A 17,018-nucleotide genomic window follows, 5' to 3' on the forward strand; every position below is an offset into this window, starting at 1 on the left:
ACACAATAATCCTTGAAAACTGAATCAGAGGATTATAGAAGCCTGCAAAAACTGCTTATCATTTGTATTAGGGCTTTCATAAAGCTCGCCGTTGCTCTAATAACGTTCATATTTTTATGCAACTCAACCGATCAACAGAATCTCCAGGAGCTGAATCTCCTTCACTGCTCAGTCCAAACCCTACGGACAGTAAACAGCCACTGGCAACTGGGTTATATAATTGTATGGTAATTATCAGCAAGACAGCAAACAGTCTTCTCTGTCCACTGGTTGCAGCAGCTGGTACAACTCAGTTCACCAGACATTTTTACTGTTACCAACCAACTGGATTTTCAGAAGAGTACAGGACCTCGCCGCCTGCCAAAATGGCTGCTAGAGAAGACAAACTTAACAGCCAGTAGGGTTAGATATCGGCCTTTTATTAAATATCGGATATCAGCCAGTCAGTGTCATCCACCTCTGATATGATGGAGGTTCCTCCCTGACCACAGCTACATTAAAAAAAAACTGTAAAACCTGCAGTGAAATTGTATTCTCTTTGCACATTTTATTGTTCAATAACGTTTTTGCAAATTAATTCTTCATGTAAAGGCAGTAAGCAAATGGGTGGCTCATTATTATTAGTTTCAATGGAGTGTTTTAGTCTCACATGATGGTCTAAATGCTTTCAGAGGCTTTTCCACCCTGACAAGAATACAATTCTGGGGAAAACGCTGGATATTTGTTCTTATTTGCCATGAAAATGGTCAAATTTAAAGATATTGAACATCGGCACAAAATACAGGCTATCAGCGACAGTCTAAAAATATTCATATCCACCCCAGCCTTCGATAAACCATATCGGCCGAACTCTACCTGCCACAGCCAGCACTGGGCCGGTGGGTGATGTTAATCTCCCAGCCTGATGGTGAGGCAGGTTTGGGCTGTGTGGCGGGACACTGACTCACCTCATAGCTACACATGGAGGTGTACTTGGTGGTTTCAAAGCTCTAACCAGGCTATTACCATGATTTCCCAAAATAACAACCCTCAGATAGGGAGTTAATCTACCCTGCACTCTGCATTCCATCACACACACACACACACACACACACACACACACAACTATTCTCATAACAAATGTATGGTGTCAGTGTAGCCCCAGACTCAAGTAGGTCTCCTCCAGCCCCAAGCTAAGTGCCTGGTTGGGGGGGGGAGCAGGAGGAGGAGGAGGGGGAGGAGGAGGAGGAGGAGGAGGAGGGCGATGAAGAGCAGAACAGAGAGCGGAGGAGAAGAGAGGAAGTCCATTATCTTCACAGCTCCATTCTCCACATCAGCAGGCCAGAAATAAATGTGACCTTTAGTCCGACCACGCGTTCACAGCGGGTGCCACCAACGAGCCATTAGGGACTTCAGCGGAGCCAGAAACCCCTCGGCCCGCGCAGGGTGACACGGACAAATTACAGCACGCGTGTGTGTGTGTGTGTGTGTGCATGCCCGCGCCTACATGTGTATGACTTACCTTTATGGGTGTTAAGCGCGCGTGTGTGAGCACGAGTGTGTCCCTCTGAGCCTATACGTTCTTGCACAATTGTTCCCATAATAGATGCATTAGGCGCGAGCCAGGCCATGTAATGGAGGTGGCTTGTGAATTATAGACTCTATACTCGGCAATTAATGGACTGTGCGGCCTCACACACACACACACACACACACACACACACACACACTGTCACATCTGGACGGAAACCGCTGAAGGACAGCTCGCCTCGCACTCCCATGCTTCCACCATTTTTCTCTCTCTCTCTCTCACACACACACACACACACCTGAGGAGGGATTAAAAATTCAGCATGTTTTGTATTCATGTGTCTCTCGCGAAGCCTTAGTCATAAATAGGTCAAACGCTGTCGTCAGCTATTTTTACTATTCTTTAGCGCACGCTGTACTGATACGTCATAATTTCTCTTATCCAGAAAACAGAATATCTTGCTGCTCTCTTGTGTCAGCAGACGAGTCCATGAGCTGCTCATATTCATATCTGTATCCTCATTTAGTCGACACCAGACTGTACAAACTGTTTACCTTTGTCATTATAACGTTTTAGAGAGTCGGTATTAGTGGGAAACATTATATATATTGTATGTCGGACCACATGGGAGAGCCACACGTGATGCACGAGATGCTCTTTCGCCGTTAGATATTATCCATATGTGATGTTTAATGCATCCCGGGAGTCGTTTTATGATGATGTGTTGTAATTGTGCATTTTTGATGTACTCGCTTTCCCTCAACCTGCCTCCTCGTCTACTTCTACTTCAATTAGTGGATTTCCAACATTTCCCAGAATGCCTTTCAGCAACCCCCAGAGAACGCGCCTGAACTTGTTTCATTCAGCTGTGGGTTATGTGTGTGTAGGAGGAGAGAGCGATAGAGATAGTGATAGTGATAGTAAGAGCAAGGTAGCGGTTTCTCCGGTTGAGAAAAAGCGAGTCACACTCAGAACTCGACGTGTCTCGTGGCTGCAGTGCATTCTGGTCTCTCTCCTGCTCCTGTGGGTGGAGAAACTGGTCTCTCTCCTCTTCTACGATGGATTTCTCCCTGTATGATTGTTGAACGTCTCTCGGTGCAAAATGGCGGCTCTAGAAAGAAGCCCTCGCTTTTTGATTCTGAGGGACTGACACCAAAACCTTTTGACGTTTACCGCTGATGTTTTGGATCGCTGAAAAGAAAAACACACCACCAAACAACAAAAATGGGCCCAGAGATGCAAGGCACATCACCAGTAGCTGTTTTTTAACAATGTTCAAGTGTTTTAGGGTGGATTTCTCCTTCAACTAAACCCAAATTCTTCTCAGTCTCATCTGCTGTTCCTGGTCCTGGGTTCACGTCGTCCCGAGAGCCTTTGCGGGCCTGATGGGAGTCTATTTTCTGTGCCTCTACAGCTCTCCAGCTCCCCCTGCGACCGTGTGACCTCCTCTTACCAAGGGCTAATAGATCGGACGATGGCTCAATCCCGGAGCTTCAAGGCAGTTTCTACTCACTTCCCCTCCCCTGGCTCTCACAGACAACCCCACACACACACACACACACACACACACACACAAACAAACACACAGAAGCCGCGGAATCAAATAGCATCAGCGTGAGCATCTGAGGGCCTAAGCTCTGATTAGCTCCGGGGCACCGAACAGATCACCGACCGCACTCCAGACTCGAAAAAAGCAAAAAGCCTGTGTGTGCTGAGCGCCAGTGAAACACACATCAAACGCACATCAACTGCTTTAAATCTGAAATCTGATTTTTTTTTTTCACATCTGAAATCTCGTAGCTGATGTAAATGGCAGGCATTCACACAATCTGACTTTCCTGCACACTCTCCTATTTCTTCTCAGAGGCAAAATCCTTTGATGGGTGCAGTTGAGTGTGTTTATACAGTAAGATGGTGACACACACTGGACCAACAGTGCCACCTGGTGGACCCGCTTCATATGATGGAAACGCACAAATAACCTCTCAAAAAATTACAACAATCTCCCTGGCACAGGACTTTCACCGAGAGCAATTAGATCACTCTTGCTGCAAAGCAAATAGCGATCAACAAGTTTAAAAATATGAATCAACAAGTTTGATTCAGTCTGACAGACAGCAGCTGCGGTGTGACTTCCACACAAAGCCCTGTCAAGACTGGTACTGCTGCGCTCCACAGGATTCATTACCATCAATACTCCCTAACTCAGATGACGCGACATCACAAGCTACTCCAGATTCAACAGTCAGGATTTTTACTGTCACACCCAGGGCTTCAGTGCTGTAGTAAGACTGTTTTCTTGGCGTCTCAGACTTGTCTCAGTCTTTCCAGTACTGGATGTTGACTTGACTTTTTCCTGCCTATTTAAAAACGTAAACAATGGGTCATTTTATTGACATTTGGCTAATTTTCTCCACAGCGCTACAAACAATTAAAGGGATTTTCATTTGTAGATATCTGTGTACGTAATGGTCCTCAAACTTCTATGCATTTGTTAGTCAATTCCTATGCATTGATTAGTTGGATGTTGAAGGGTTTAGCACAGAGTTCCTGCAGATAGATCTCTGTTCATCCTTAAGAAAACTCCTTGAGCATTACTTTTTTTATCTGGAACAATATTTATAATGTTCACTGCCTGTTTTGGTCTTGAATAAGACTCGATTTGCTCTGGTCTCGACTGGTCTTGACTCAAACTCGACTGAACCTGCTGTTGGAATTGACTTGGACTTGACAACGGTCCCAGTCGTAACACTCCTAGGGATTGCTAGGCAATTATCTCGATGCTAACTCACACATGGCGAAAATCCATGATGACTCATACCTGAGAACAGGTTTGAGAACAACCTGAATGAGAGAGAGAGAGAGAGAGAGAGACAGACAGACAGACAGACAGACACTCACCCACTGTCATGGACTCAGGCAGGCCGGGAGTTGGCAGCACACTGGAGAGCGGAGCAGCCTGGGCCGGCGGACTGGACTCCATACTGAAACACGAATCGTCATGAGAGGAATCGTCCATATTGCATCTCTTTGAAATAATTCTCAATTTAAATCTGCAGTACCACAGCACACAGACTGGAGTCACTCATGTCTCCTATCGTGACTGAAACTGAGAAATATTTGTTGTCTCTCTAATAAATTCACAGAGTATCAAATCCTTCCTGACTAAAACGGAAGGGCAACATACTTGAACTGTAGCTGCTGCGATCGGCTGCTCTCACAGTTTCCCACCGGTCCTGTTGACTCATTCTGAGCAGGAAATGCGACCGTGTCCTCCACAGAGCTCACTGAAACAAAATGGAAGTGAAAGTAAATGAGCAGACAAACAGAAAAAGTCCCTAAAATTTATCTGGTGGGTAACTGATCTCTATATCAAGCCAAAAACAGCAGAACACAATGTAATCTGAAGTAGGTGAAGAAAATGCATCCTGGATTGTTGTCACAGCAAAACAGAACTTGAGAGAGAAGTTTGTACTCATTCATAGCCTTGATGCATATAATACTTATATTCCAAACATTTAAAATGAAAATGGAAATTTTTTTAACATACTGAAGACATGTTGCACTTACGTCAAGGCTACAAATTAGAGTTTGGACGAATATGAGTTTTCAAAGGCCGATACCAATATTTTTGGTATTGAAGCTGCTGATAGAACAATATTTTGAGCCAATATTCAATATCTTCAATATCATTTTTCCATTTTCTTGCCAAAAAATTACAAGTATTCATTGATTACCCCAGAATTTGGTTCTTGTCATGGCAGAAAAGCCTCTGAAACAGCATTTAGACCATCATGGGACACTAAAACTCTCCATTGAAACCCAAATTCTATCAGGGTTAGCAACTGTTTAAGGCAGTGACCCGCCTACACACATGTACTCAATGGCAGGGGAACTCTGGGATACATTACTGCCTTTAAATGAAGAATGAATTCACAAAAACACACTGCTGAAAACTTCAATGAATAAGTAAACCATGCAAAGAAAATAAAATCTCACTGCAGGTTTTACAGACGGTTTTTATGCAGCTCTAGTCAGGGAGGAACCTTCATCCTATCAGCTTGGGACGGGCTGATATCTGATATTTAATAAGAGCCGGTGTACATAATATCTATTGATTTGATACTGTGCATGTTTACTTCTACAAAGGAAGTGTAATGTATTGTGTTTCAAGCCCTCTCCTGAGCAGAGGACTCTCAAGACAGAATGCAGTTTGGGAAATCCTCCTTCCTTTCAAGTCTGTGTGTGTGTGTGTGTGTGTGTGTGTGTGTGTGTGTGTGTGTGTGTGTGTGTGTGTGTGTGTGGGCCTCGTACCTGGCTGAGGGTCTGCGGGCGTCACGGGGATGAGGATGTCGGAGCTGCAGTGGTCGGTCATCACCTGCAGGGGGCTCCAGGTCGACACACTGGACAGGCTGCCCACCACCACCCTGAAAAACACACACACACACACACACACACACACACACACACAAAACTATTCACCCTGCTGGAATATACAGTGTGGAATGTGTGACTTTATAGACTATAAAAAGACAAAGGAGAGGCTTATTGGGACAAATGGATAGTATATTGCAGGCAATAGAGAGGGTGACAACTTAAGTGTGAACTGTCTGTTTAAAAAAGGGAAAAGGAAAACCTACTCCCCTCTTAAAATTCTGGGGGGTTTTTGGTTTTTGTTTTTTATTCAACTTCTGTCTTCTGTTAAAATAATAAAAATAAAGTATAAAAAAAGAAAAATAATAATAACCTTATTCAGTTTGGTAACACTAACACTGGCAGGACTGGGGCTACCCGTGCTAAAAATGGATGCACTCACGGTACTGTGAGGCCATTTTGGATAAAAGCTTCCACCAAACGGTAAATGTTTTCCTAAAGTCAAGTTTTTTTTACTCTTGCAACAGTTTTAGGTTTTGGTAAGAACATCCTCCAAAGTGCTGACTCTTGATGAACAGACACTTTTGAAAGCTTAATGCTGAAGATTTGGTGCTGCCAATAAATGTCAGGACATTGTGCATTTTTATACCCCCTTGATTTCTGGGGCATTTTGGTTCTTTTAAACTATGAAATAATACATTTGCGCTGCATATTGGTAAATATTATTATAAATCATAACGCACTACATGTTCCACACTTCTTTCCCACTGCTGGAAAATGGCGGCAGGCCTTACAGAAGAGGATGGAGCCGTTTTCACCAACCAGTCCATCCAGTTTTTTTATGATACTGGTTGTTGTATTTTGTGTCGATGCAGCAGTTTTTACTGATTTACTGATTGACGCAGTAGTTTCTACTGCTTCAGGCCATGTAGTCGGTTGTTTTCTGATCAAAAAACCGCTCCGTTTTTCTCCCCCAGAACACCCTGGAAAGAATCCTCCAGTCATAGTAATAAAATGTGTAAATAAAGGTGAAATGCAAAAAGAGTTCTCCTAATTATCGGGGGCATTTTTTGCTCCCTTATTTTTAATTTCACAGGCATTTTATGAACTTTAAAGGTTTTAGCCCTGAGCCTTCATTAATTTCTGACCCTGATCAGGACGAAAAAGAAAAAAAGTCAGTTGACTCACTGATCGGAGCCGACCCTCTCCTCCTCCTGGGACTGAGCTCTGGGTTTGTACACCTCCTCCTCCTCCTCCTCCTCCTCTTCCTCGTTGTCTATGCTCTTGCTGTCCGGCAGAGGCGGCGTGGTGACGGGGGGGGTGCGGGAGGGGTGCGGGGAGCCCACCCAGCCGACGCCGCCGGGCTCGGCCAGGCCGTTCTGGGCCGGGGACAGGGAGAAGGCGGGCTCCAGCGGGTCGATCCCCTCCTCCACGCTGCTCTGAGCGGGCGCGGTGTGGCTCTTCCTCATCGCTCCCGTCTTCCCGGACTCCTCCTCCCCCTCCTCCTCGTCCTCCGCCCCTCCGTCCAGGTCGTCGTCGAAGGAGATGATGTTGGTGATCTTCTTTTTCCTCCGGCGCTCCTTCCTCAGCCCCGAGTCTGGGCAGAGAAGGATGAAACAACTGAACAACACAGCATGCAATAACCTAAAATAACCTAAAACCATACAATAACCTGAACCTCAACCTTGAATAAAGTACGACTCACATGAATTCCAGAGGTGGGAAGTAGCAAAGTAAAAATATTTCCTTACTGTACTTAAGTAAGATTTTCAAGTATCTGTACTTTACTCAAGTTTTTATTTCACTTAAGACTTTTTACTTTTACTCACTACATTTCAAAAGACAAAACCTATACTTTCTACTCACTACATTTTCAAAACAGACTCCTTACTCTCCTTACAAATCATCAACTGATTTATTGTTTTTTCAAATTTTCCGCATCAGACAGCTTCCATCCCGGAAGCAGCTGATCAAGTGCCAAATATTATTGGCTGCTTGTGCACCGAAGCAACACCAGAAAGGAGGGAACGGGACAGAGAGAGGAACGCTCAACAGAGAACCAGTTTAGTACATTAGAAATGCCTTTTTAGAGGACTACGTTTCATACTTTAAGTAAATTTAACACCATGTACTTTTTATATTTTGACTTGAGTAAAGGATTTGAAATGGTACGTAGGTGAGTACTTGCACTTTTACTTGAGTAAGGAGTTTGTGTACTTAAGCTTCCTCTAAATGGACCATGTTCATAAAGCATAATTTAGTAATGGTGACATGAGCCTCTTGAATTGATTTCATTTGGTTCTCCCAAAGTGCAATTGACTATTTGTGGTTCAGCTGTCCTATTTCTACCCCTAGTCAGAAAGGCTGGCTGCGCACCAGCTCGTCTCCTACCAGTGCACACTCAGGATGAGCCGTCCCGCCTTGAGGAGCTGCCACACCGGCTAAGAATTTCATTTGCATTCGTTCCAGTGGAAAGTTTTAGCACCACATGGTCCAAATTCTGTCTGAGAGGCTTGTTCATCCCGCCGAGGAAAACATATGGGGAGAAAATGGTGCGAGTTTCCCTGTGGGACGGACCAGGAGGGAGGACTAAATGAGGCCAAACACGGAGGCTGACATGCTGGAAGTTTACTCATTTCAAGTGAGAGAATTCGTCACCGCTGCTCATTCTGCTGCAGATGTGTTGTTGCATTGGATTTACTCTACCAATGCATTGATTCTGCATGCTTAAACTAAACCAAATGTTGCTTTATTCGGTTTTTTTGCAAGCTCTCTGATGTTTTTGTGACAAAAACACTTCACTGAATGAAAGTTTCACTTCCTACACTCACTTGAAGGATTTCTATGACTTTCAAAGTCTTGTTTGGTGAAATTCAAGGACTCAGAACTGACATGCTATTTGTTTGTTAGTTTCCTTTGCAGCACTTCATGCTTTTTTTTCTCTCAATTAACTGTCTTTACATATTTATTCATTCTTTCTATGTACTGTATTTTTATGTTTTTAACTTGTGAATCACTTTGTACTTGTGTAAGAAAGGTGCTATAAATCAAGTTTATTATTATTCTCAGGTTGTGAAGTGTTGATGCTAAGACGGAGAGAGCTGAGGCATATTGAAGAATTTGAGTGCTATATCTTAATAAAAAAATCTATTACTTTCAAGGCATCCATTCATTTTCAAAGGCCTTTTTTTATTTTTCTCAAATCCCCAACCTGTCCAGGATTTTCAAGGCCCAGAACCCTGTATAATATATTCCACGCTTGACAGGTTTTATCTCAGTATGTCAGAGCCACAAGATCTATGCCGAAAACTCTCCACACAGTTTTCAGCAACACAACCGGATGAAGCGTGTTGGTGTCGTTCCCTACCGGCGGAGGCGCTGCGGGGCAGGACGGGCAGCGGGTCGGAGGCCCCGTCCGCTCTGGGCGTGAAGCCCGGCACCACGGCCGTGGCGGTGCTGATCTCCCGCAGCAGGCTGCTGACCCCCTGCGTCGACTCCTTCCACAGGCTGCCGATGCCCTGGGTGGACTCCTTCAGGAGGTGGGACACCGAGGGGCCGCCGCCCCGCGTCACCCCGCCGTTCAGGTCGCTGTTGTCGATGTTGATGGCGAACAGGATGGAGTTCAAACCTGAGCAGCGGAGGGGAGCGAAGAGGGAAAAGTCATTCATTATAGATCGGTCTTGTTAAACGACGGGAGGCTTTTGAGCTTCGGCGAAGAGCTTTGTGAGCCGTCTGGTGAGAGAGAGGGAAACCTCAAGTGAACTTAGTCTAACCGCCTGTGTGTGCAGAGAGAGGGAAAAGTCTGGCATAAGATCAGTAATACGCAGCTTTAATATTTGAGTGTTTGTGGTCATCTGAGTTTTGGTCCTAAATATTTCAACGTGTTAGGTGTTCCATGTCCTGTGTAGCTCAATGGGCACAGCAAGGCAGCAACACAATTCTGGTCAAAACATTGTTTGTTTGTACCGAATAAACTTTCGGTGGAGCATATTTCTGTGTGCAGACCTATTCTCTAACATTTTTTGTCCAGCACCAGTTAGAAAACTGGATGTGTGTATCAAAACATAGAAATCTGTTCTTTGGATCAATTCCCACTGCAACCATTCCTGCTAAACATGCAAACAATCATGGTACTGTGAGGCGCTTTGGGGAAAAAAGCGCCTACCAAATGGCCCACGTTGTCTTAAATTACCGGTTTAACAATAGCTCCATTTGTGTGAAGCATCCTTAATCCTCAACAATCAGACACACACACACACACACATAAAGACACACACACTTACCTGCAGCCATGGTGGGGAGCATGCTCGCTCTCTCTTCATCAAGGATAAAAGCCCAGTCTTCATAGTAGGTGCTGGGAAACAGAGAGGAGGTGAAATAAGGTCTCCAACCAGGAAGAGAGGAAATCTCTGCATACTGAATGAAAAGTAAGCTGTACAGAAATAACTAAACACTGTAGAGGTGAGGTGGGAGTGTGTGAGAGTGCGAGAACAAAATCTAAATACACACTTGTGAAAAGAACACACATGCAACCTCACATACACACAAAGGTGATGACATTTTGTCATTTTAGACAAAGCAGACGTGTTTACTGAGCAACGTCATGGCATTTCAGAGGCGTTAACATTCATCAGATGCCTTGTAGGAACAGAAAGATGCTCCCCGAACCCCTACACACACACACACACACACACACACACACACTGACCCCAGGCGCGTGCGGTCGGCCAGCAGCGTGTGCAGGTAGCGCTCCAGCGAGTGTTCGTTGAGGGCGCAGCGCAGCCAGGCGCGCCCCCGGCCCAGCTCCGACGAGATGTGGCGCAGGGAGTAGAACCGCTGCAGCTCGTGGCGGTTCAGGTGCTCCTTCACATAGAACCAGAACGTCAACTCTGGAGGGGGGGGAGAGGGGGAGGAGAGGGGGAGAGGAGGAGGAGAGAGGGAGGGAGGAACAGAGGAGAGAGATCAGAGGGATGGGGGAGAGAGAGAGAGAGAGAGGCACAAAGGGAAGGTGGGAAGGCAAAGGTGCGAAGGATGGCGGGAGGCATGGGAGGGATAAGGGAGGGAGCGAAGGTGGGAGGGAGGGAAGGAAGGAAGGAGGAGAGGCGAGAGAGTGAGGGATGGAAGAAAGGAGGGAGGGATGGGAGAAGGAGGGAAAGAGGGAGGTAAAGGGAAGAGAGGTGAGGGAAGAGAGGTGAGGGAGCCAGCGATGGCAGGACGGAGGGATGAACAGGAGCAAAATGTGAGAAGGAGGAAGAAATGGGAGAGATGGGGGAGGGAAGGAGGAGAGGCGGGAGAGCGAAGGATGGCAGAAAGGAGGGAGGATTCGGGGAAGTAGGGGAAAAGGAGGGAGGAATGGAGGAGGGAAGAATGGATGGAGAGATAGGGATAAAGGGTTAGAGGGATGGCAAGGGAAGAAGGGAGGAGTAGAGCGAGGTAGAGAGGTAGAGGAGATAAAAAGAGAGGAGGAAACACAGGGAGGAGACAAAGAGAGGACGCGAGGAGTAAAGAAGAGAGACAACGAGGGAGAGAGGGGGAGGAAAAGAGACAAAGGAAAAGAAATTTGATTAAAACAGCCGTTTCTAAGTCACAGTACAAGGTTCAAATGGTCAGCGAACCAGTCAGCTGCGGCGGAAAACACACACACACACACACACACACACACACACACACACACACACACACTTCTCCAGTCCTGAGAGTCAGCAGATCTTCAAACAGCCTCTCTTAACTCATTAACAAACCTCCACAGCTCAGTTCACACAGCGTCGGCTCCCTGTCACCTCTCTGTATCCTGCCACCGAACGCACGCGCCTCCAACTACAAACTCCTGCCAGTGTGTTTTCTTGTAAAGTTTTCCGAGCCGCGGCAATTAGCCAGAACGAGCGTTATCGAGGTCTCCTCTTTTGCATACAATTAGCATACGGCCTTAGAACGGCGCGTTCAAATTTACGGTTGCTATTTCCGGCTGCGGCGGAGGGCCTGGTTTCATTAGGGAGCGCCGACGCCACGGGTTCAGCCACAGTCCTTTCTTCTGGCTCTCACTGACTATGAAATGCAGAGGCAGCAATTGTAGAAGTCCCGCTTCATGTGTTTCTCCTCCATCCTGAATTAATACCGGAGACATTTCTTTCCATCTTGGGCATTATACAGTCGAACCAAATTAGTGTAATGTAAGAATAATCTCTCTCAGCCATGAATTTCTATGGCTGAGAAAAGAGCAAAAGGTGATTTAATGGGAACAATTAATGGGAAAAAAAGTTTAAATTGCAATATGAACTTCTGCAATTTCCAAATCACAGAGGCTGCAATTAATTGCTTAAAAGAGAGGAGCGTTCAAAATGGATTTTTAAACAAGATGTTTTAGAGCTGGTCCATGAGTCAAGTGCAATATTGGTGAAAACATACTCAAGCTCAGTAAATCCTGCACACTGACATCTATTTTTTTCAACGAAATCACTTTTCTTTAATCAATTTTAAAGTTCTAAAAAAAATAGCTGACAAGAAAAACTTAAATCACAATTGCAATATTCTGTAAAATAATCGCAATTAGATTTTTTGTCAATATCTTTCAGCCCTGTTTTCTTTTTCCATACAGTTCCTCTTGAGGATGAAGCACAAGTGTAGCAGTAGTTCAGCAAGCATGCAGTAAAAAAAAAAAAGTTGGACTTCTACAGCAGCTAAACCTGCATCAGCAAAATAATGGAGACCAGACTGTAGAATTTATGTCCAAGTAACATTTTTCAAAGGGAGATAAAAAATAATATTTTCATTGCCCTGTGGGAACCATCCTGTCAATCTCCAGTTTCTTCTTCTTTTTACTATAGCTGACATCTTGTGCTGCATGTAGAAACTGATTTGTGACCCTGGAACCAAGCCAAACCACCGACAATGTACTGTTCACTGTCAAAAATACTTCCTGAAGTGTCCTGGTGGTTCAGTTGGCTATGGTATGTATAACCGCAACGTCCGGGGTTCAAATCCGGCCTGGGACCTTTGTCACGTCATCCCCTACTCTCTCCCAATCTCTCCTGTCTCTCTCTACTGTCAACTATCCAATGAAGCAGAAATGCCAAAAGATAATCTTTAAAAAAAAAGTGCTTTGGCCTCAACATAAAACACAAAAAGCAGCGTTTCCTCAATTCTGAAAAAGTTTACTTTTGGAGAACAGGTGGCTTTTGTGAGACACGAACATACTGTGGCTTTCAGGAGTGCAAAGCCACAGCAGGTGTACTGCCCACCAGAGAGAGAGAGAGAGAGAGAGAGAGAGAGAGGTTAAGAGACAGAGAGAGAGAGAGAGAGAGAGAGAGAGAGAGAGGTTAAGAGACAGAGAGAGAAACAGAGAGAGACAGAGAGAGACAGAGAGAAACAGAGAGCGACAGAGAGAGACAGAGAGAGAGAGAGAGAGAAAGGTTAAGAGACAGAGAGAGAGACAGAGAGAGAGAGAGTGGTTAAGAGACAGAGAGAGAGAGAGAGAGAGAGACAGAGAGAGAGAGAGAGTGGTTAAGAGACAGAGAGAGAGAGAGAGAGAGACAGAGAGAGAGAGAGAGTGGTTAAGAGACAGAGAGAGAGAGAGAGAGAGAGAGAGACAGAGAGAGAGAGAGAGTGGTTAAGAGACAGAGAGAGAGAGAGAGAGAGAGACAGAGAGAGAGAGAGAGTGGTTAAGAGACAGAGAGAGAGAGAGAGAGAGACAGAGAGAGAGAGAGAGTGGTTAAGAGACAGAGAGAGAGAGAGAGAGAGAGAGACAGAGAGAGAGAGAGAGTGGTTAAGAGACAGAGAGAGAGAGAGAGAGAGACAGAGAGAGAGAGAGAGTGGTTAAGAGACAGAGAGAGAGAGAGAGAGAGAGAGACAGAGAGAGACAGAGAGACAGAGAGAGAGAGAGAGAGACAGAGAGAGACAGAGAGAGAGAGAGAGACAGAGACAGAGACAGAGACAGGGAAGCGCCACAGAGAGAGTGAAACAGGGAAGCAGAGGCTTTCCTTTGTCTCCCACTTCTAACTGCAGGCCGTATCTGCTGTCTAACCATCTGGCCTCACAGCCAGGCTGGGTGTGTGTGCACGTGGTTTCCCTGCAGCTCTGAGCCTGACACATCTGCTCCCTCCAGTCCTCCATCACTCCCACAGTAACCGTCCTCTCTGTAGCCAGGTGAGCTTTCTCAGGTCCCCGCTTCTTCTTTTCCAAGGGAAAACTAGGTCATCAGACGTCAAAACAGCCCATTTACGGTGTCAGCTACTGAGAAGTCGCCACTAATGTCTACTGTTTTTTCTACTCTGTAAATCTTTACATTGAATCTGGTGGTTCCTTGAATATTATAGACATATGGATGTGAATGGCCTTTCTTGGTGATTAATAGCCTTTCTAGACACTCTATATCTAGGCTCATGCTGACATCTGTTGACACCTGTCTTGTAGACTATATAAGTCACTAAGATGATGTGATATTTCATCCTGAAGAAGGCGTTATGTGCTGAAACGTCGATCCATGATAATATAAAATGTAATTAATTCATCCGAGTTACGAGTGTGCGGCTTCCCCTTTCTTCTGCTCCGTGCACTAAAACATTAAATCACCAACTTTAAACTTTTATCCAACATGCAAACAGTTTCTGTCACCACACAAAGTCACACAGTTTCCACCAAACATTTATATACTGAAACAATCTTATAACACAAATGCGAACAGAAGTGAACTCCATGTATCACAGCTATCTTTTATGCAAAAAAGGGAGACGGCATCCAACCGCATGCCTCGCCTCAAACATGACAGACAGCCTCACTACCAGCTGCTGGAATTTGAAACCTAACTCCTGGTCTAAATAAATGGTAAATAGCAGCATTTTGGACAGGAGGGACTAACTTTTTGTGGCTGATGTATTCCCCCACTTTTGTTATTTTACCAGTCACAATACAATACAACCTCCAAATGGTCTTGTGACCCAGAAAAAGAAAAGAAAAGCAGACAAACTTACCAACCACAGCCGGTGGTTGTGGCAGCTTCCTGTCCTGATTTTGAACGTGCGTTTTGAGTTTAACAGACCACTTCTACTCAAACAGCTAACCACGCGGTCAGTAAGTGTTTTGTACCTGCTTCGGCCTTGCTGGTGAAGCCCGCAGCCTGTTTGAGAGCCGCGGCGGTGAGGGCCAGACCTCGGCTCTTCCTCAGGCCGTGCTGCAGCACCGCCTCAAACTGGGCGCACAGACAGATCACCCTGCAGAGAGAGGACGAACACAGGTTACAGTCAGTGGAGGGAAACAGCTTTTTCGTCCCGCGTACAGCACAGTCCAGAATTTGCAAGCCACTTTCACTACTTTAATACATTTTCAGAAGAGAATAGCATCCCCCAGTTGATGGTTGGTTACTTGCAGAAGTGTCTGGTAGATTAGAAAAACATTTCAACATTTCGTCCAAGAAGGCCTTCATCGGACTTTGTTGGAGATCGATTTTTCTCCAAAGTAGAAAAACTTACCAGCCACAGTCCAAACTTAGAGCTGCAATATGCATCTTTTTTTTTTTTTTTTACATTTAAATAACAATAAATAAATAGGTCTGTGTCTGTCTGTGACCCTATGTGCTCATGCCTAAATCCCCCCCGTTTGTCTCAATGATGTTTGGGACATTTTGGGGTGTACACCATCTTCTGTGGGCGTGGTCAGCGGTGAGCCGGTTGTAGCTATCAAGGTGAATCAAGGTGAGGCTAACTGCCACATCGCAGGGAAGTCAAGAGTGACAACAAAGATGGTGGAAAGTAAGAAAAGAAAGAACAGCGAAGCTAAACGTGTAGCAGACAAGACCCGTTCAAAATCAGCACTGCTTTTTGTTTTTATTGCAGATTGGCTGCATGTAATATATATATATATATATTCATCACCTGTGGAGGCTTTACGGATGCCGGTTAGCTCAGCCTCAGGATAAATGCCGTCTAACCAGCTGAGGGCGAGGAGGGCGAGGAGGGCGAGGAGGGCGAGGAGGGCGGGGCTAACAATGCACTTACTGTAGCTTTAACCAGTATTTGGCTGCTGGTGGTGTGAATTCCCCACCCTGGCTGTAATACACACACCTTCACACAGCCTCACACTAAACATACAGACAAATCAGTGTGTATAAAGGCATGGACACACACATCGACATAAAGCATTGTCCATGTACACACTCCACACACATATCAGACGGCCTATCAGATGACCTCAAGCTGGGCATACTGCCAGATCGCTCCACAGAGAGTGGAAGTAGCGCACATAAGCACATACTGGCACTTACAGCACCGCACAGTATCAAGTGACCGGGAACCACACACACACACAAAGCAAACAATCCCAGCATACTAAAAAAAATAACAGACATAACAGAAAAGAATTTGAGCAAAAAAGCAACTTTTCTTACCTGCTGTCTGAGTCTGAGGCAATCTCCTTTCTTCCTCCAAAGCGGATTTGGCACTGGAAAGATATGAGGAGAATGACAATAGCTGCCTATAAAAAAATATGTCTTTCCTCAATGTTAGCATGCCAGGTTCACATCTTCCCTCCGCTCAATAATAAGGGCATTTTTAACATTTTTATCAGGCATGGACACTGGAGAGGAAGCAGCCGGACTTGCTGGAGTAGTCGCAGAAAAGACATCGTCCATTCTGATAAACTGTACTGATAGTTTTCTACATGTTCATGCACTTCACAATATTAATGTGTTAACACCAAGCAGCTTATCACTTAGCCATAGGTTTAGGCAATAATTCAATATTATCTTTTATCATCTTTCAGTGGGATCATATTGTGATGATATGAAGACATTTTGATATCGTGACACAGGTTCTCGGTCCAGCACCTGTACTCAGGCTCCGCCCCCTGCTCACCTGTTTAACAGCATCCAGCAGCCTCTCCAGGAGGTGTTGTCTCTTGGTATCACTCTGCTGAGTGCCTGATGAAGCGAAGACAGACAAGAGGCATCTTTCAGGGAAAACTATCCCAACTCAATTTCATGCAGGGTTAAGAAAATAACACTTATGTACACTCAAAGACTCACTTTCAAAGTCGGCGCTCGTGACTACATTAATAATAATAGAGCATTAAACATCCTCTCACTTATTCCACCACAACAACAAAAAGGAAATGATTGGAAAATGACTGGAAGGAAATGATTGTG

The 17,018-nt window shown here is 45.1% G+C and overlaps 1 protein-coding gene across 1 annotated transcript in view; it reads right to left on the reverse strand.

Annotated features, from left to right (window-relative positions):
- Positions 1-17,018, reverse strand: part of snx29 (sorting nexin 29) — a 136,576-nt gene that overhangs the window by 118,348 nt on the left and 1,210 nt on the right. Inside the window, exons 2-11 of the mRNA XM_071905179.2 lie at positions 16,729-16,793; positions 16,263-16,315; positions 14,966-15,090; positions 10,593-10,773; positions 10,168-10,238; positions 9,252-9,512; positions 7,073-7,481; positions 5,825-5,937; positions 4,698-4,797; positions 4,412-4,494 (exon numbers count right to left, since the gene is read on the reverse strand). Of these exons, the coding sequence (XP_071761280.1) occupies positions 4,412-4,494; positions 4,698-4,797; positions 5,825-5,937; positions 7,073-7,481; positions 9,252-9,512; positions 10,168-10,238; positions 10,593-10,773; positions 14,966-15,090; positions 16,263-16,315; positions 16,729-16,793 (1,461 nt within the window). The remainder of the gene's footprint in view (positions 1-4,411; positions 4,495-4,697; positions 4,798-5,824; positions 5,938-7,072; positions 7,482-9,251; positions 9,513-10,167; positions 10,239-10,592; positions 10,774-14,965; positions 15,091-16,262; positions 16,316-16,728; positions 16,794-17,018) is intronic.

This window comes from Centroberyx gerrardi, chromosome 20 (genome assembly GCF_048128805.1).
Source record: "Centroberyx gerrardi isolate f3 chromosome 20, fCenGer3.hap1.cur.20231027, whole genome shotgun sequence".
NCBI classification, from domain to species: Eukaryota; Metazoa; Chordata; class Actinopteri; order Beryciformes; family Berycidae; genus Centroberyx; species Centroberyx gerrardi.